Genomic DNA, 20,950 nt, shown 5'->3' with positions numbered 1-20,950 from the left:
CACCTTAGTAATATCATAGTCCTATCTTTGTTTTTTCAGTAGTGAACTTATGGTTTTGCATGTATTTCTGTTTGTAGTGTCCTGTCTCTTCTCCTGAAGAAGAAAAGCTTATTACCATCAAAAGGCCTAAAAGTCCAGCTTCAAATGAGCTATCAGATATCAACACCCAAACCAACTGGACTAAGTCACTCCCACTGCCAACACCAGAAGAGAAAATGCGACAACAAGCACAAGCCGTTCAGACAGATGTGGTTCCTATTAATGTGACTGGTAGGCTTTTAATTTCAGTAATTGTATTACACTGATGAGGGAGGAAGTGATAAAAGGGGATCCATACAGTTGCCTGGTATTTTGACTATTATATTCAATGTCTGAATTTTAAATTACTTACCACACCTTTCTATGAAAGCAGTGTTTTGCATTTTATAATGTATCTCTGAACTTAATTAGAAAATATCAAAATCCCTTAAAATTATCATTAATGGAGATAGTCTATGTGTTCTTGAAATGGCATTAGATATTGATAAAATACAAGAAGAAGACTGATAAAGGGCTGATTTGCTGTGGACTGCACTGAGGATTTGTAATGAAAAGTCATGTTTTATCCAATGTTGATGATATTTCAGGATTTTCTTCTAGGAATGTTGTATAAGGAAGGTTATTGGAGACTTCTATATTCCAAAGACTGACTGTTACAAAAATCAAGAAGAAACCTTCTATGGTCTTATTTTTGTTAGAAACAAGAGGTTTAGGGGTCAAGGAGCGTAGGGTTAGAACAGCAAAAGTTAATGAGGCTACACCTTTGAGCAAGACTCTTGGTAAGGCACTACACTTAGGTAACCATAGTCCACATTTTCTTGTTATGAACTGTGTATTAACCCTTCACTCTGGAAATGCTTTTTGGTTTTTCAGTTGCAGAACTCTCACTCTGTTGAAGCTAAGTTACATTAAAGCCTAATGCTGAATAGATACTTTGTTGAGTGTAAAATAGAATTTCTGTGAAAGATGGAATTACAGCTTCAATTTAATGTCCCTTCTTTTTCTGCACAGCATCAAGATTGTCTGTTATTAGTTAATACAAATAACTGACCGCTTGTCTGCCAACACCAGGATGATATTCAACATCCAATTTATTTCAAATGCCATATGGCATGCTCTGACTTCACGCTTACTCTGACAATTAATGCCTTGCAATTTTTTGCTTTGTTTTGAAAATAAATTAGGTTCTCTTTCCCTGTTTTTTTCACCTATATTTTTATAAACTCATATTTTAAATAGCATTATTGAATAGTATTTAGATATTTTAATAGTATAGGAGCAGGACTTCTGTAACAAACATCAGCAAAGTCTGAGAAATCAACTAGAAATTTTTCTTTAAATGGCAAAAGATACTAGAAATAAACAGCTTGAAGACAACAAAAAATTATGAACACCCTGCCTTTGGAAAATTAATAGAAGGAAAATAAATGCAATGCCGAAGTGTTACTGGGACAGTTGGCATTATCTGGGGAATTCAGGATACAGTTGTGGAAGGCCAGGTTGCGGGAACAATGGATAATCTGACATAATCAATAAGCTTGAGTAGGGCTTAGATACTGTGACAGCAGGAACAGGGTATACTTAGAGAAACAGTAATCCACTGTTTGATTTAATGACCCTGCGTACTGTAAAATATATAGGGGAAGTAAACAGATGGAAAGAAAAATGAAGTAGAAGGATCAAATATCTCATAGATTTATTTCACCATCATTGTGAATGTTATTATTGCATTAATTACACTTGTTACATCAACCAGCATAATTCAACTGGTGTAGCAAACCTTGTGTCCCCTGAATTGTTCAGTTGCCACTCAAAAAACTCAGTGGTTCTCAACTTACCTGATTGAAATGGTGCATGTGTGTTATACCTTACCTTTCTGGAGTGTGTGGTTGAGCATTATTCCCTTATAAATATGGTAATCAGAAGAGAGAGAAGGGGAGGGCAGTAAAGGAGGACTACTGTTGCAGCATGGGGACTGGTCTCCAGGATCCACCATTTCCTTTCCCTTGAAATAATTATATTGCTACTGTGAAACAAGGCAAGCAACACGAGCCACAGACAACATACAGAAAAAGCTGCTGTCCCTGTTCCCCTTTAAAAAGTCACAATCTGCTTCCCTCCTCTGCTCTCCCACTCACGGAGTAATTTTATTTTGTGAAGCTTCTTATGCTACTGCACAAGGTAGGAAAAAAAGCGACAAAGAGTTCTGTGCTGTTTGTTCAACATGCTATGGAACAAACCACTGAGGATTTTTGTTTTGATTTGGCTTTTCCTTCACATGCTCTTTTTCTTGCTCTCCTAGAAGAGAGGTCAAAAACTTCCATTTTATTACTCTTGGCATGAAATAAAAGGTTAACCTCTGAAGAGGCTGCTAGCAATTGATAATGTTTTCAGCAGTGCATTAGTAATGATTCTGGTACAATGACCTCTCATGTGGCTGTGCAATAAATGCTCCATGAGTTCAGTTTTTGGGCTCTTCAGTGAAGAGATTGCAACTAATACAGTAGTTGTAAATATCTGTTGGATAGCCTAAAGGTGCAGGAGCATTGTATTAGGCTGACAAGGTGCTGGCTAGATATCCAGATTTGGAAGTAGTTTCAGTCTTTGGGAGTTCCTGGGCTGGGCTTTATTCTGGCCTTTATTCTGAAAGGGGTTGGGCTGAATTTTCAGTGGTGGCCAGTCTTTGCTCTTACATATCTCATGGCTTAAAAGATGTATAATGGTATCTGTTCTTGTGGGATTTCTGGAACTAACTTTCTTTCCAGATGGAGGAGTCTGATAATGGTGGAGGTGATCAGTGCCAGGCTGGACCCTGCAAAACATTTAAGCATTTGCTTGAGTCCGGCTTGACTGACTTCAGTGAGATTTAAGCACATACTTAAATATTTTCAGTGAATCCAAGGAAACCGAGTATACTGCATGAGGGACAACTGAGTAAAGTGTATAAGGAATACCTCGATGATTTCTGACAAACCTGTAACAGGAGAAAAGTATTCTTAAATCTGTAAAATTTATTTGACATTAACATCAATATTTTCAAAAACTAAAAAGATGACAAAGGCCAAAAAAGATGTTCTGATTTTAGTTGTTGGATTTTATTGAAGCTGCTCCTTTGCAATTTTACAAATTTGCATAGTGGCCTTCATGTATCAAAAGTCATTAAAGACGGATTGGTTGAGTTAGCGCTCAGGTAGCTCACTGGAAGAAGTTACTGTGGATGAGTGACATTTCTCCATGGCCATCCGGTTTGTGCTGTCTGAGGCTTCATATGAAAGACTCTCTCCTTGTTTGCAGCCTCTGCTTACCACTTCTGTTTTATTCCAGGGCATTCAATGCTGTATTATAATTTTCTTGCAACTCACCATCTTTGGCATAATTGTCAGCCTTTGAATGGATAAAGATATGTTCAGAGATGGAAAACTTTCTCCTTCAAATTCTTTGGATTTGTTATGGCATGTTTAGGATTATCATCATCCTGCATGGGAGGATAACCGAATGGCCTGACCGTGGTCACAGATGGGTCCTAATGTCCTAGTAGTCCCCAAACAGGGGATAGTCTGTCTCAATATTTCAAGGCTCTGCTAAGCCAGTGGGATCCATAGCTCTAAATTTTAAAGATCCCATAGGGATTCCTTCTCCCTTAATCTGCCTTGGCTTCTGTCAGTCCAAAACTTAGATGAAATTGGCACTTCTTTGTAGTTGCAAGGATTTTGCTTAGCACAACTGCAGCTCATGGTCAAGGCTACAGTCAAACAGAGTCAGAGTCTTTGTATTTACAACATGGTGAATGAACTTGCTACATTTTTCCTTGCATTTTCACAAGTCCACATGCTATACTTTAATATATGACTGTATCTTTAACTGTTACAGAGGTAATGAGGTTTTCTATGCTGTTTGTATGACACACATCATACAGATGTGCAGTCAGCCAGGGATAATATTTATGACATATGTTACTGTGCATTAATCACTTCTTAGAGGCAAATAATTTGGTCATGAATTTTCAAAAAAAGTGTACAAAGGTAAAAAACATGTACATGTGTATCAAGTTTTTTCTGCCTTTATGTTTTAAATGGGTTATGTAAAGGATATTTAGCAGTGCTTTCCTCTAAAAGGGAAACTTAAAGTGAGCTGTGGGGATGGTCATTAGATTTTTTGAAGTGACAGAATTAGCTCACAATCTGTAGGGCAAGATTTATCTTGCTACTAGTAAAATGGCCGAATTATAAACCTCTAAGCAAAAGTGAATTCCTAAAGAAAAGCTGCTTAATGATAGTGGTGCTTCTGGGTCCCATTGTGATACAGCACATGGTCATCATAAGGCTTTCTCTGGCAACATTCACTTAGACACATATTTTTTTTCAGCTCTTGGCATTGTTTATTTTTATAATCATCTGTAAAGTTTCAGTTTCAAGCAGCTTTCACTCTGAAATATTTATGAGTCCACAAGATCAGTTTGATCTCCTCATGCTCTATAGTACTTATTTGTATTCGTGTTAAAAGATCACCACCAGAAATGTGGTACACTTGACAGGTTCAGAGCAACTTGGAACAAAAAAGAGTCTCATGTGGTTAATGAGGGAGCTGTGCAAAGACTTAATAGCTGTTGCCAATAGCAATGTCTATTATTGCATAAACCATTGTGATCTTTCATTTTCATGAGCAGATTTGCTTTTTCTGCAGCCTATTACTTTAAAATAAATTAACAAAACCATCCAAAAACCTATAAAGGGCCAAATTAAAGCAAGGATTCTGCTTGCTTATGGAATTTAGAACTGGTCTCACCGAATTGGAACTGGGCTCAGGAAGTCAAAATTCCTTTTAAAACATGCAATACTGGGTGATGTTTGTGTCTAAAGCCTTACTGTGACGATGTGCCGTATCTTCCTTCAGTGTAAACCTTCATTGTAGGACCAAGCTAACATAATTTATTAATGCCTTCTTTCCATTTCTACAACAAAACTAGTGGAAGAAAGTGCATGATGTCAGTGTGCTTGGAAGTAATGTTGCTTTGCTTGTTCTACCATGTATTAGGGGAGAATTTCGACCGCCAGGCCAGCATTCGGCGGTCTCTAATTTACACAGACACGGTGGTAAGACGGCCGAAGAAAGTCAAAAGGAGAAAGACTATTACAGGAATTCCTGACAACATACAAAAGGAGCTAGGTATGGCTCATCAGAACTGTATTCCATCCACTGTTCATTGTCACTGCTTATCATTACTCGACTAATAACATTACCAGTGCTCATGTAACCAATACAGTCTGATAGCCTATTACAGTTCCAAATACATGTGTGCCTCCTTGCCACCTCTTGCATTGGGAAACTGGGACCTTTTATCTGTTGACTTCCATCTGTTAAAAGGGAACAAGGTGTTTGGGAAATGGTATACTTTTACAGTGAAAATCTGCAGGGATGTAAGGTTTCTGGACTTCACTGCTTTCCGTGAAATTTGGTACTCTTCTCCAGGATGTTCACTGAAGCAAAACTGAAGTGGTCAGGCATTTTAGCTTCTGAATAATTATTTAGAATTATTTTCCTATTAATTATTTACTTTATTAGAATAATTGCATGAGGCAAATTGCTTCCTGAATCTGCAGAAAATTTGCACCGAGTGAAAAACCTATTTTTCAGTTCAGTTGTGATCTAATTGGTGATTCTTTAAGCATCAGTGATATTTGACTGGAAACTATTTACATGGGCTTATTAGTTACTGCATATATTCCAAAGGAATGACACCTTCTTGGTCACATTTACAGTACCTCAGGCAGTCCTCTTTCACACTTAGTAGCTAAGGTAAACTTTTCTGACCTTTTAGGCAATTTTTGCAGAACTCTTTATTTTAAATCTGGTCATTTTTGTTTATTTTTTAAAAAGTTAATTCTGTTATTCAGTTTTTCCCAAATCATAACTTCACAGACTTTACAGATCAAATTATGCCTCCCTCATTTTTATTTTTCCCCCCCCAGTAGTAGAAAAATGTCTTTTAAAGTAGTCTGTCAGAACACAATTTTGGTGCTTTACATGTGAAATTGTCTCATATATTGATGATTTCCAATAAGTTTTAGTACATTGCATTTTACATCTATTTATTTTTAATTATGATTTCAATTCTTGGTTCTTTGTCTAGATTTTTCAGAAACAGATGCAAAAATATGTAACTTGTCTGGATGGGTTTAACATGAGCTAGAGGTCCAGGCACAGAGAAAGCCAAGAGACAAACAATTACATGAAGAGCAATTTGTATGGGGAGCTGTCCTCCTTCAGTATCTGTAATGAACAACTGCAGTTGTACTTGGTGGAGTAAACTGAGAATGCAGTTGCCATCTGTCCTAGAGAAATTCTTCAATTAGTATCTCAAAAGACGTTTGTAATGTTTGTCAATCTGTTCACTAAGGGTAACAAGTTTTATGCCGTGATATTGGTCTTTCATCTCTGTGCTGAGCACATTCCATGTTGCACTGCTTGGAGGTTTTCCTTGCTTTCTGTTTTAAGTGGGCTGGCAGTGTGACACTGCAGAAGCTCTCCCTGCATGGCTCTCTGGCCCACAACTGCAGGCACATAGATCTTCAGCCACCTGCCCTGTGGCAGAAGTTGTCTGAGGAGCTTTATGTTGCTTCCGTGGTGGTTGTATGTCTTCCAGCAAAATGTGTGCCAGTGTCTGTCCCGTTACCATGTTGGTTTCCACCACTAGAAACAAAGTGCGCTTGAAAAGCATGGTAGTGTCTTCATCTGATACGTGGGGAAATCAGGCATGCTGCAGTGAAGTGACTTAGCCAGAGCCACCCACCAAGCCTTTGGCAAGGCTGGGAATTTAGGTCTCCCCCATCCCTGTTCAGTGTTCTTTCTGCCTTTTCTCCCGTCACTCCGCAAATACTTCTGTAGCAGTCCATTCCCTATTTCTCTTACGCTGTCCCAAAACAAACAAGTTGTTTTAAAACATTCCACAGTTCATTTGATCGGAACAAGGATCCAGACTAAATTCCAAATCAAGCAATTGCATTATGCGTATTGACATTCTCCCTGTGGTTTCAGCTGAATAAATCTCTTTGTTTCTCCCCTAAAGCAGTGCTGTGAATGACTATAATATTTACATAAAGATTCAAACCCCTTGGTACACCAAAGTTGCTGCGTGGAGGCTAAATAACCAACATGTACAGCACATTCTTGTTACCTCTTGTTTATCCTTCAGAAGGAAGCAGAAACTTGAGAGAACCTCAAAGCTTCAACCAGGCTTGAACTATTTTCATTTCTTGTGGGAGAGCCTGGAAGAACTTCTGCCAGGCCAAGTTGCTGGGGTTCTCCCCTGGCTACTTTGGCTTCTTTGGAACAGAAACGACCAAACAGAATAGAGAGCCTTCACTGACTGCTGACCTGAGGTCAGCGGACATGGTACCCTTGTAGAATTTAGCCAGACATACTGAAAGGAAACATTAGGAAAGCTGCACCCACATGCTGAAAGTATCTTTAAACATTCCTACTTTTTACTGTTGTAATACAGTTGTGTTTTCACAGGTGTCTTCCAGCAATGAACCAGTTTCTCTGCATAGACTGGAAACTTCTGCATAGAAAATTCCGCATAAATAAAATGCAATGTGATAAATGGGGTTCTGAGGCAGAGTAAGAATATGAGATGTCTTCCAGTTTAGAGATGGCAGTTATTTTCTGAAGTTGTTTTTTAACAGCAGGACCCTCTCAGTACTATGTAGCAGAGTGACACCAAAGTAAGAGGAGAAGGCAAAGCATTCTTCTTTCTGCCAAACGCAGCAATGAAAAAAATTAATTTTGCATACTTCTGAATTACCTTCATTGTCTTATGGAACAAAAATATTATATACATATTTAATGGCAGTCAGTGTTGGATCAAAACTGCAGAAACATCAGGAAAGTTTGAGATGATATCTTATATCGTGTTTTTGTGCTCTCAGCTTCTCTGCTCTCTGTTGCCGTTATCCATTGCCTCTAGCTGTCTTCAGATGGTACCTTATATGCAAACCTGTGTTCTCCCTTCAGACAAGAGGATGATTCCCAAATAGAAGTTTGGTACAGATGAGCACCTCTCTGGGAAAACCTGTTGCAGGTCTTGGTCATATCTTGGCTCTTGGTTATAATCAGATCCCTTCACATGGTCCAAGTCTCCTGGTGAAATAAAGGCAGTTTTCATGGTCCCTTCTCTCTGTCAGTGCTCTAGGGTCTGGCACAAACTAAGTTTCTTTTTGTGAAGGTACCAAGTTACCTGATTGTGAGTGTTTGTCCAGAGTTCTGTACCAGTGGAGTCCCAGATTCCGTCCCTATCTTGCAGGAGGAGCAGGTCCCAGACCTGAGTATCAGTTCCCCCACAATTCATCTTCCAAAAAAAATACCCCACCAAAGCAGGGGAAAGGAAAACATCTTCAAGTTTTCCATCCTTTGATTTATTCTTCTGAAAGGCATTTTGCTTTTCTTTAATCAAACAGAAAGCTTCTGTCTTCTTGGTCTTCTAATTTTATGATTTGTGTGTACTTTCTTTGAATTAATTAAATATTATTTTTCTATCTTAAGATGTAGGCAGTTAAATGCCTTCCTGACATCCAATCCTGTCAGATCTCGGAAGCTAAGTAGGGTCAGGCCAGTTACTACTTGGATGGGAGACCTCCTGGGAATACTGGGGAGTGGAGTGAGGGGGGACTGTAGGTTCTAGTCCTAAGGACTTTACTGTCACTGCCCAGGCTCGGGCATGGTAGATGAACCTTAGGAGTTAAAGGGTGGGGCCAGTTCTGCGCACGCTGTGCCTCACCTAAAAAATCCACTGTGCAGGCTGGAAGGGCACACCCACTTGGGGAGAGCCTTTCCCAAATCTTTGTTCACGAAGCCTAGCTATCATCGTCATCTTAAGATGCAATTCACAGGTTTTTTTGCTCTTTGATTTTTTTCTCCCATCTACTTTTTTTTTCTCTTCCTAACCTAAGGCTTCAAAGGGTCAGAATACAATTTTCTTCAGCTTATTTCCCTACCTCACATTTTTAGTAACTCAAAAGGAGTTGTTACCTATAGGATCTTGTGTCAGTCATCAGGATGGGTATAACTGAAACTTGAACTGTTAGTCCTATATTTACTTTATTGCAGTGTAGCTCAGACCCCTGGTGGTATCAGCTGGTGTCTCAGGTATCATTTGGGACTGTTGAAGTTTCTCCTTTGACATGCCTGAGAGGAAGCAATTCCATCTCAGCAACATGAGGGCAAGTAAGTCTTTCTGATCTTTGGGAGCTCAGCTGTTCAGTTGAAGATCCCTCTTAATTGATACTCTTTTCCAATTAGTCCCTCCAGGATTAGCAGTCACTCTAGTTATAGGTCCCACAGGTAGGAAGAGTTTCAGATATCCAGTGGTCCTACAGAAATACCACACAAATACCCAGCTGTTCGAGTCAAGTAATTCTGCACCTGCTTCAATTTGCAACTTTAGCAGTCTTTGGAGATAAATCTCTCTTTCAGAAATATTATGTCTTTTGACTAATACTGGTTTGATAACTATAGTTTTTCAACTTGTATGTTCCAGCACTATTCATCCATAGATGTGTTCAGCGGGATGAAAGACACAGATGCCAGGAATATAAACGTTACCAGAGGCTGTTCAGTTAAATGAACAGAATGAAGAAAACTTAAATTGCTTATATTTTCATCAAAATTCTCCGTTTTAGGGTGGCAGTGATATATACAAGTATTCAAGATATTTTCTACCTGGCAGTACTGAAAAGTATCACAGGATTCTCTGCAATATTTTTCTCCCGTCAGAGATTACAGATGCTTCATGGAGCGCAGTGAAAATTCCTTAAAATTGCCATTAGTCTCATGGACTTGTCTTGTTTCTTGCTGAGTGCCTATTAAAAGTAGTTTTGTATGTTTGTACTAGGGTAAAACAGATTAATAATCTCTGGGGATTTTTTTTTATAATGCTGAAAGTTGTGGTGCCTGCACAGTGACTTGGCCAGGTTACCAGGTTTGGAGGAGGATTGCTAGGTGGGGCATGGGAAGGCAATGAGAGCAACAGTTCTTAGGAATGTGCCTGTGGCATAAGAGACAAGTGCTTATATTAGAAATGGTGAGTCAGAAGGGAAGAGAAATTGCTTCTATATGCTAGCTGAAACAATCATGTACTTCATGATATCAACATGCATACTTTTTATCCCCTCAAACCCTCAGTTTCCTATGCTCATTTCAGTGCAGAGGACCTTTTCTCTGAGTCTCTGCAGCAAGTTGCTGGTGCCACCAGATCACCTAGAGTCATAGGGAGTCTTCTAGTAGCTAGTACCTGGCCCTAGGGATTACATATGGACACTTTCTTTTTTCCATCAAATTTGCAGTCAGTCTTGATTCCCATCATCTCTAATGAGCAACACCAGTAACTACGACAGTCAGGGAGAACTGTGGTAACCTGTATATGCCTATCTTTCATCATGCACTTGGAGCTAAAGTAAGCAACTGAGCCTCCTCTCTGTGCTTCTGTGCAAGACTTGTTCACTATGTTTTGCTTGTACCAGATAGTGGGTGTTCTTTACTTGCTACTGGACTCTGCACTGAACATGTGTGTTAGGGAACAGAATTTGCTGCATTTAGCATAGTAGGGCAATAAAGAAGAAAAAGGTGTAGATACACGTCCCCTGTGGTGGACATAGCACTGTCTGCAGAGCTGGTAGACACAGGATAATATAAAATACAGACATGATGGCAATTACTTTGAGCCACATTTATCACATACTCAGTTTGCAGCCACTTATGATTTCATAGTGTTCAGCACCTGTAACCTGATGTCCAGTTCTGTAGTATTTTTTACTGCTATCTGCTCAGACATCACCCCTGCAACTACATAACTAGATGGACTTTAAAAGCTCTGATTCAGTTCATGAATTTTGGTGTTGTCAAAGTCTGTCTTCTGACTGCTATTTGTTTAAGCAGATGTTTTCTGAGAAACATAGCATTATCAGTGTAATAGTCAATTAAAGGTTTGAACTGTCCCTTAGAATTGGATTATTTGTCTTCTAACTCCAGTACTAACAAAGGTGGTTTGATTTTAAGAGGTTTTGAAAATCCTTGCTTTTCAGTATTAGTCTGGAAGTAGCTGAGGACTTTACATTGCATTTGTAAGTTGCAAATACAATACTCCTCACTACCTTCCTCTGAATTTCACCAAAATCATCACCCCCTCAACATTTTAAAAGTATACTTGAGTCCTAAATGTTCCTTTGGTTGGTTCTCTGAACCATTTTTCCCTGCAGATCTCTGTTGTCACTGTTCAGGAAATGGAACTGTACAAAGCACAGTTGCTGTTTTATAAAGGACAAATAAATTCTCACAGCTTTGCATGAGATTGTGCATACATGTAAAGCCAAAACCAAAGCTGAAGCAAGTTCAGAATATGCTGCATTTCTACAAAAAAATATTTAAAACCTCAGAGTTGTGTTCTTGTAATAGCCATGAAAAATCTCTTCCCTAACCATATCCCACAGAGTGATTGAAGGGTGTAGCCCTGTGTTTTATACTTCTGAGACTGGGCTATCTTGTTCTCTCTGAATGCTGTATTTATTAGAGCTCTGAATCATTCTGACTATAAGAGGCCTCTCACTGGTGCAAATACTTGCCCTGACAGGCTTCCCTGCAGTATTGGGGTTGTAAACATTTGCTGCTGTTGAGTCAATTTATGCAGTTTCCCAGAGCATATAAGGCTGGACCCTAAATTACATCTATTCTAGTAACATAGGGTTAGTACTGATTCTCAGCAACATCCTGCAGTTGGTTGTTCATGCTGCCCTCTTCTTAGCATGGTCCCCTGGCACTGCTGTGGCTGGGATCAGCCAGCAGTCTCCAAGCTCTGTTGGGGCATGTGTGCCAAGGGATGGGACAGTAGTTGTTCTCCAAGGCATTTAGGTATAGCCATTGATGACATCTTTTTTTCAATGGTGTATAGACATGCTAATTTTCTATTTCAGCTATCACTGTGCATTTGCCATGAGCAGTATGTCCCAATAAGTGCATTCTAACATTCCTGCTTTTGGAAGGAGGAAAAGGGGAGGTTGGCAAGTCTAGCATCGTCCCACTTTGCCATTTACCTTCCCTAGCAATAACATTTTAAACAAACATAAACCACCCATCTGCGTTACGCTACTTGTGAAACAGAGTGAATTTAGCTTCCTCTGTGAATACAGACATACCACATACTGAAATGAGGTGCTCTCAGCCACGGGTCACTATGTGACTATTAAATACTGGCTGTAGTGCTGACAGCTTTGTTTTCCAACAGCCTCATCCTTCTGTCTCATCTGTGTGTGCGTATTTGTGTGTGTGTGTATTTCACAGTGGCAGAAGAAGAAAAATAGCCCATCTCTTCAGTTATTTTTATATCTTGGTATACAGATTTTTGTTACTGGATATTTTTAGTTGGCTTAGAATTATTATCAGTGATGTCATCGCTCCAGAAACATTCATGATGTCTGCTTGGACTTTTTTCTCTCTCTTAAACAAAGGGGTACACAGATTCTATAGAAAAAACATGGGAAGTATAATTATTTTTCTTACTGTAAAGTTCTTAATAACTGTATACAGAATATGCAAACCCTTTTCTTGGTTGGCTGCAGTAGTCCATTTGTTCTGACAGTATCTTGTATTAGATTATCCAAGATGTTTGCCAGCATCTGAGTATCTAGCTTTGCAGCAAAACTCTACCAGCAGCAGAAAGACACTGCATTTTCATGAGATCAAGGGTCTCCTTAAAGCAAACTAACTAGGCTTCAAGCTACTAAAAGACTACTTATGTGCCTGAGGAAAAATAAACCATCTTTTTTGTATGTGTTGCTTTAGCTGTAGCATTTTCAGAGACCTCTTTTTCTTATCCTAAATGTCTCTGTTGCCTGCCAAGAATAAGGATAATTAAATGTCCTTTAAGTGGTGTTTAAAGCTGCATGATAAGAATACCTATCCTCTCGATGAGGTTCCATGTAGTAAATATGAAAGGAGAACAGTCCTATCAGACATGCTATTTCATTGCTTCTGAGACTAGCTAAGGCAGAGACTTGAAATAACCAATTTCCCCTGCAGTGACATATCCTTACCAGCATCTCCAGCAGCACGCCTGCCTCTCTATTGCTATTTATACGGCAATGCAACTGAATTCAAAAGCTGCAGCCTTACACAGACTATTTCAAAGCAGTGCTCTGGTTTGTGATTTTAAAAGGCAGCAACCAGTAAAATTGTAAAGTAAGAGCACCCTAGAGTCCTTTCTACAGACCCAGTGATAGCTATATTTTTAACTAAAACTGGTTTTCCATTGTCCTCAAAGTTGTGGGGAGAGGGATTATGCCAATACAGGATTATTCCTTCTTTGAGAAAAAGCACAGTTATTTTTTTTATTTCCTGATGGTGCTGAGGATGAGGCAACCATCAGTACCAGCTTTTCCCCACTTCTTAAGAGTTTTTCCTGTGTGATAACTAGAAAGTAGTTCTGAAGAGAACTGTTATTTAATGATTTTCTTTGCAGTGTTTTTGTAAGTGCTGTTGTAGGATAAGTATTATTTATGGTAAAACAATGCATGTTTCTGTGTGTTAGCGTTCTTTCAGACAAACTGCAGGACTTGGAGAGCTATCTGTGTCTCCTGATCTTTTTTTTTTCTGAAGTATAATGGTTGTGAAAAAGAGATCTTTTTATTCATACTAGTCTCCACATTTCCTTCCCCTTTTCTTTATTGCACGAGGCATTAGCATGGGAACACCCTTCACGTTTCTCAGGCTTTTGTCTGTTCCTGCTGCGTTGCCTACTGGAAGTCAAACAGTGCTACTTGGTTTCTGACATAACTGATTATTATGGAAATTATTACCATGTCATAAACAGAGGATTTCATGGGTCGAATGTGCGACAGGAACGCAGAGGATTCTGTAACCAGAAGGTTCCTGGTAATAAGGAAAAAGGGAAGAGAAATGCAGAAAACAGACAATGCCTGTGCAAAATCCATTGTTGCAGATTTTTCTTCAGAAGGCATAATCTGCAGGAGCATGGGGATCGAGCAGTTTGCTGTGGGGTTTTGTTTTTTAAATGAGAAGATAGATGTGAATTTATGCTTCAAGAAATAATTATTTTATTTTGACTCCAGCAGTTGGCACTGGCCAAAGTGATTTCCGAGGGCATTCGATGTATGTCCCAGATCACTGTTCCACGCTAGGGAGACTAGACAGCTATCGCTCTGCTATGCAGCGCTCAGAAACCAAGGACACCAGCTGCCAGACGGAGGAAGTTAAAGTTGTGCCCCCTTCAATGAGAAGAATACGAGCACAGAAAGGACAAGGGATTGCAGCCCAGATGTCTCAGTTCTCCAGCTCATCTGGAAACATGTCAGTGATGAGTGATTCTGCTGCAGTTATATTTGCTTCTTGCCAAAATAGCGACATAGGTTTTCACAGCTTGCCTCGGGTTGGTCCAAGAGTGTCTCTGCAGTCCCTAGACCAGACACAGGGCATCTCTAGGCAGACAGAAGACATTGCTGGCACTTTACCTCACCAGATAAGTAAATTGCAAGTGGATGATAGTGTTGTGCATCTGAGGAATAATCCCACGACAGGGACCCTGTCAAGGCCAAAGTCTCAAGAGGTGAGAAGCAGTGATAGTGAGAAGTCCACAAGCCCAGCATGTGTGGTCTCTCCTCATGCCACCTACTCAACAAGCATCATACCCAATGCAACACTGTCATCCTCCTCAGAAGTTATCATTATTCATGCTGCCCAGAGTGTTGGATCATTGGATAGTAAAATTAACAGCTCCCCTGCCTACCCAAATCCAAGAGACAATCCTGTTACCAGCAGTGCAATAAGTGGGAAAGAAGATCACCATTCTTCAAGTGGTAATTGGAGTGAGAGTAGCTCCACACGTCACTCACAGACTTCAGATACCATCCCATCTAATACTGTCATGATGCTTTCTCTTGGTGACTCTGCTGTCTCTCTCAGCACTCCTGGGAATGCAGAGGCTGGGTCTCAGACCATGAGCTACAGCTGCAGGAGCAATGCTACTTTACCAAACCCTTCCCAGGACAGCGATGGTAGGAGTGAATCTAGCTATTCTGGGGAACGACCACAGGCAGCAGTGAACAGCACGGAGCATTGGTTGTTCAAGTCTTCAGAAAACAGTGAGACTCCTTCACACAAGGTGGTTTGTACCACACCAGGCTGTGCCACTCCTGGTAGCAACCTGAGCAGCAGCAGCCTGGAGAGGACATCGGTCAGGGAGGATTCTACTTCTCTGTATTCTGTGGACCATGATGGTTATTACAGTTCTGTGCATATGGACTCTGGACTGAAGTCAGACATGCCAGGCAGTAGTACTAATGGTTTTGAGAACCCCAGAGACAGTGTGATAAATGTCTTCGAAGGAAGGGAGAAGAAACAGCAGGATGACCACTCAGGCCAAGGTGACAGATCTCTTGCAAGAAACATCTCTCTGAAAAAGGCCAAGAAACCACCTTTGCCACCATCCAGAACAGATTCACTCAGAAGGATGCCTAAGAAAAAAGTCCAATCCAGTGGACAGGTACTTGATGAAACCCTCATTGCTACCCTCCAGCATTCTCTGCAGTTGAATCTCAAGTGTAAAAATGGCAGCTCCCCTTCCCAGAGCCCCTCCAGTGATTATGAGGATCCTTGGGTGTTGCGCTCCCGCAGCCAAAGCTCGGTCAGTGCAAGCAGCAGCATGATGTCCACCACTGCTCCAAACCTGTACTCCATCTGCACGGTCACTCCCTCTCAGAGTGAAACAAGTAGCATCAAGTCGGAGTACGCTGACCAGTGGGGCTACTACAGTGACTATGCCGCAGTGGCAGATGACCAGGTGAAATCCCCAGTGACCCATTCTGCCAGTACATCATCTGCTCTCAGCGATTACAGCATCAGCCACTTCAGTGATGGCTCAAGGGCTTCTGTGCCACAAGTGCCCAGTGGACTGGTGAAACCAAAGAGCACTTCTCCAGAAAAATCCCACCGAGTCACATCGCCATCGAGTGGGTACTCCAGCCAGTCCAATACACCCACTGCACTTACTCCAGTGCCTGTACTTTTAAAATCTGCATCATCAGGAAATGGGAAATCCAAGCTGAAGCCTAAAGTGCCTGAAAGGAAATCCTCTCTTCTGTCTTCAGTTTCTATATCTTCATCCTCCACTTCTCTGTCTTCAAATACATCTACTGAAGGGAGTGTGAGTGTGAAGAAATTGGACCCCGCCCTAAGTCCTCTGCCAGATGCTGGTGCACCTCCTCCACCACCTCCTCTTCCAACACTTCCGCATTGCTCTGAACTTTCTCCTCCTCCTCCTCCTCCTCCTCCAGCAGAAGTCGTGGATCTGTCACCATTGCCAGCCTCTCCCACATTCCCCCCTCCTCCGCCAGAAGCCAGTGTAAATTCTTCCTTTGCTCAGACTGTCCTGTGGTTTCCACAAGAAGGCTCCATCAGTTCATTCTCTTCTCCTGTTCCTCCCCCTCCTACTTGCCCCTTAGCCGTCCCACCACCAGCACCCCCTCTTGATCCCAAATTAACAAAAGGTGCAACAATATACCCACAGTATTCTTTTAAGAAACGCAACCAGGAAGATTCTTGCTATAGTCCAGTGAAACAGACACTCAACAAGCAAGATGCATCAAGACCTGTGATGCCATTAGTAACAACCAAAGCATTGCAAATGGTGCAATTGAGGTCTGTGAAAAAAGTGACAGAAGGTGGACCATCACCTGAATCTGTTTCTGAAACCACCTCTCAGGAGAAGGGTACTGTAAATTCATCATCACAGTCTCCCCTAAAGCCATCTCTCTCACTAAGACTCAGTAGCAGCTTAGGTGATGAGGAAATGAAAACTCAAGGCACTTCATTTAAAAATGCAGTTCAAACACTGTCTCGGGGTTCTCCTCTCCTTCTCTCTGATAAAACACCTGCACTTGACAGTGATAAAAAGTCTGCAAGTGCAGTAGGTCTAAAAAAGTCTTCTGAAGCTGATGCACTGGGGACAGCAACTGAAGACACACCCGAATCTTCAGTGAAGAGGGAAGACCTCACTTCTGGCATGTCACTTCAGGGGTCACCAACATCTCCTAACAAGACTCAGGTCATATTGCCAAGCAAGAAACCACCTCCTATTTCAAAGAAACCCAAACTGTTTCTTGTTGTACCACCTCCACAGTTAGATCTTACACTGGAGAAAGCTGCTGAAGTGAGTGATACTGTCAGAAGCACATCAAGCCCAATTAAGAGAGACGCTGTGCTTGCACACTGTGAGGAGGTGAGAAATTGTCTTACAGATGGACTCTCTTCTAGCGAGATGGACTCTGGCAGCCTGGTTCCTGAGGGAGGAGCTGCTGGATTCACCTTCTCTGAGACAGTGGGAGCGAATGCCTTTGTGGTACAGCCTGCTGCATCACCAGTTCAAGAAGAACCCAAGCAGGAGGAGCAGTCTGCTTTTGATGAAGGTAGCAGTTCAGGCAGCAGCCAAGACAGCAGCAGTAACGCTGACGGGCACCTATCTCAAGACAACGAAAGTGGTGAGTCTTTTCTCTGACTCTTCTTCAGATGCAGCAGTAACTATTTTAAAGAAGCTGGGGAGTGAGAAAAGCAATCCTAGCATTGAGGTGGGATTCTGTAGAGGAAAAAACCTCTTGTGATTGTTAGAACTGAAAGACTAAAGACATATGCAAGTATCTAATTAATACTCTATGAGATTTCTTATAATTCCTTTCTGACTTCTCATTATTTGCAGACATGGAAAGAAAATGATGCTTTATTTAACTGTGCTAGTATTAAAACATGCTATGAAAACATAACTAGCTTTGTAAATTTTGTTTTTGCATTTGAGTGAAAACCATACCAATTTTCTTTCAGTATTGTTCTCCACTGGTGTGTGTGTGAGCAAACACAGGCATTCCATGCACTGCTGTTTCCTAAGCAAGTGTTGATCTGCAATCACAATAATGACAATGGTGCACTTACTCAGTGTCTCAGATGCTTTGCCTTAGAGGCAGCAAGGGCTGGTTTCAGAATTATATGCCTGTTGAGTTCACAGGATGGACTGACAGTTTTGTTCATTCTCTCTGCATAGTGGAGGTGTTTGAATCAGATACAAGAAATAGTTCATTCCTGCCAAGCAGTAGTTATGGGGAAGAGACGGATGGAGTGGCAACACCAGCGAGACCAAGGACTACTGAAGATCTTTTTGCAGCCATTCACAGGTACTGCAGAAATTGCCCTTCCCGTACTATCAGGTCTGGTAGGTCTCTCAAAAATTAGTTTTAACATTGTTTTACTAAAACAGCCAATTACAAGTCATTGTAATTACAAGTCAGAAAGCACGTATTTATCAACTTTCTACTATGGCTATATGTGAAAAAGATAAGGAAGAAAACTTGCATTTTATTGTTTTACAAATATATTTAATACATTCTGAACTAAAACCAACCAGATTAAACAAATGTAGATTATATTATAAATATCTTGCCCCTGAAATACCAAGTTGTGTCTAGTAGTTATTGTACTGTTCTCAATCTGCCATATTAACTCTACTGTTGCTTTTTCTGTGTATCTTTTTGTTTTCATTCTTGTTCTTCTCCATCTCCTTTTACTCTCTTCGCTGCTTATATGGTGCAGTTTGGGACAGAGGCTCAACGCTAATGCTTCATGGCAAGCGTGGCTGAAACTGGCAAGTAACACAACATGTCAGTCATATGGCAAAACATATGGCAAATGCTGGATTATAGTTTGCCATAATCCAGCCTGAGGTCGGGTGTTTTGTGTCAAACTGGTTAATGAATGAAATGTGCAATACTGGCTCTGTTACTAATGACATTATTCATTTCCCTTGAAAACAAAATCGCCCTGAATGGCAGGTAGATTTTTGTGCTATCCACGTTAGGTTCTCAAAAATAAAAAGCAAAAAACTCGAAGCAAATAAAAGCTTTAAACCACAAAAGGAAACGTGTGCACCATTTAAACATCACACACAGATCGCGCCTGCAGACCAGATTGGGTGTGATGGTAGCGCCATCTCGTGGGTTTGCCTTGCACTGCAAACCACAGAGGGGCCGTCCCGAACTGCTCACGGAATGTACTCGGCAGCTCCGTGTGGGTTTATCCAGGTGCTTAGTTTGCACATCTGTGCCCGAGTTCTGCATCAGGAATGGGGAGCGGGCAGAACGGCTTGGAGCCGGGAGACTGCAGCACTTGGAATGCAAATGCTATTTTTTTTTTCATTTTTTAAACTATTCCCTTTCAGATGTTACAAAAATTACATACATATGATACTAACTTTTTATAATTTCCTGTTACCCCTTAGGACTTGGCCTGTAGGAGCTGTTCTAAAAATGGTTTGTTGCATTCATGTTGCATGGCGCTCACTAGAGCTGCGACAAATCTGGTTTTAGAGTGAAATATTCTGGCCAGGAGCCATTTTCCATTATGTATGCAGACAGAGAGTTGATCTCTGTGTGTATGCACATATGTGTAAGCCATGAGTTTCTGCGGAAATGGACAATGGAACTGGATATGACATAATTAAAACTGTTTGACACATTTGATTTAAGGCCTTGCTTTTGCTAGCTTTAGACTTGAACGACTATCTTCCCTGGTCGTTAATTAATAAAAAAGATTTTGATTTTACCCCCACTGTTTCTAAAAGGTATTATTTCAGTGGCACTCTTGAATATCTGCTTTGGTGTAAGACAAGAAATTTAGTGGTATGTGTGTTAAGGACAGGAAGAGCAATCTTAAGTTTTAAGTCACAGTTTTGTTTGAATATATACCCTATCTGTGTCTGAAAAGCCACCATAACCAAATCTGCTTTTTAAAATTAAGTTTCTTCCATAATTCATACATACTGAGTAAAGCTGGTTACGTGCTGACAGCAAACTGACTGCTCTGCATTGCATTCACAGTCTTTAATGCAAGCCAGGATAATGAAGTCTTCCCCTGCAGATCTTTGCAATTGAATTTTTCTTTTTTTTCTTTTTTTCTTTTTTTCCCCCAGTTTAATTTGGGTTTTGGCAGCAGTACAACCCCAGCGTTGCAGTGTTTAAAGATACCCTTAGGCAGCCAAAACCCTAATGAAGGAAAATCTTTTCTCTGTAACAAATGAACACACATGTTCGCATATAGACTTGCAGAGCATCCAAGCACCAAAATCATTTGCTGCCAACAGTACTAACATACAGTTAAATCTAGACAAGGTTTGTACTTGTGCTGCTACTGAAATCATTATTTTATCTCTGTGCTCTCTTCTGGTGTCCATTCATCCTCAGACTGAATGGATGTTGGTATTACATTCTTCATCCAGAAAGACAGGTGGAGGCAGCATCAGCTGCTGAAAATAACAGCTGGTACAGCTGCCTGTGGGGGGAAACAGAAGTGATCTGTGCATAAACTTCACCACCGCTTAAGAGAGACAAGATCGTTGCAAACATTTGAACTTCTTGCCTTGGCAAAATCTCAAGGTTTTTAAGAAAGTAAAGCTAAAGATCACTGAAGTAGAAATCTGTTTTACAAGGGGAATGGAATGTATTGAACACATATTTGATAAAAATTAATATGGAATTATAGTATGATAATCTTATATTAGTAACAAGTTTGCTGACTTGTTTTAAACTTCTGCCAAAATACCATATTTAAAAATAGGTTTTAAACAACCTTTTTTAATTAATTCTTGCTTTGTCAGCAAAGAAGCAATGCAGCTTTGCTACAGATACCAGGCGTGTACATTTCTTACGGATTTTTAATAATGTAAAAATGAAGCAATAGAAGTCCAGTTTCCATTTATTCCCAGTTCCATGATTATTTCTTAATTTTGCTTTTGTTATCCCTGCACTTGACATTTAAATTAAAAAACACTCCACCCTTTCATTTGGAAAGATAACTTTCTTGTCAGGAA

General features: G+C 40.5%; 1 protein-coding gene across 5 annotated transcripts in view; it reads left to right on the top strand.

The window, feature by feature from the left end:
• NHSL1 (NHS like 1) overlaps positions 1-20,950 on the top strand; it is a 192,111-nt gene that overhangs the window by 154,353 nt on the left and 16,808 nt on the right. For 2 of the 5 annotated variants that reach the window (XM_071549169.1, XM_071549173.1), the window contains 4 exons: positions 78-270; positions 5,074-5,205; positions 14,157-17,579; positions 18,134-18,263. In XM_071549169.1, the coding sequence (XP_071405270.1) occupies positions 78-270; positions 5,074-5,205; positions 14,157-17,579; positions 18,134-18,263 (3,878 nt within the window). The remainder of the gene's footprint in view (positions 1-77; positions 271-5,073; positions 5,206-14,156; positions 17,580-18,133; positions 18,264-20,950) is intronic. The other 3 variants (XM_071549170.1, XM_071549172.1, XM_071549171.1) reach the window with 3 other exon arrangements.

The sequence above is a fragment of the Pithys albifrons genome, chromosome 2, assembly GCF_047495875.1.
Source record: "Pithys albifrons albifrons isolate INPA30051 chromosome 2, PitAlb_v1, whole genome shotgun sequence".
Lineage (NCBI taxonomy): Eukaryota > Metazoa > Chordata > Aves > Passeriformes > Thamnophilidae > Pithys > Pithys albifrons.
The sequence above is the reverse complement of the archived record's forward strand: the minus strand, read 5'-3'. Positions and strand labels throughout refer to the sequence as shown.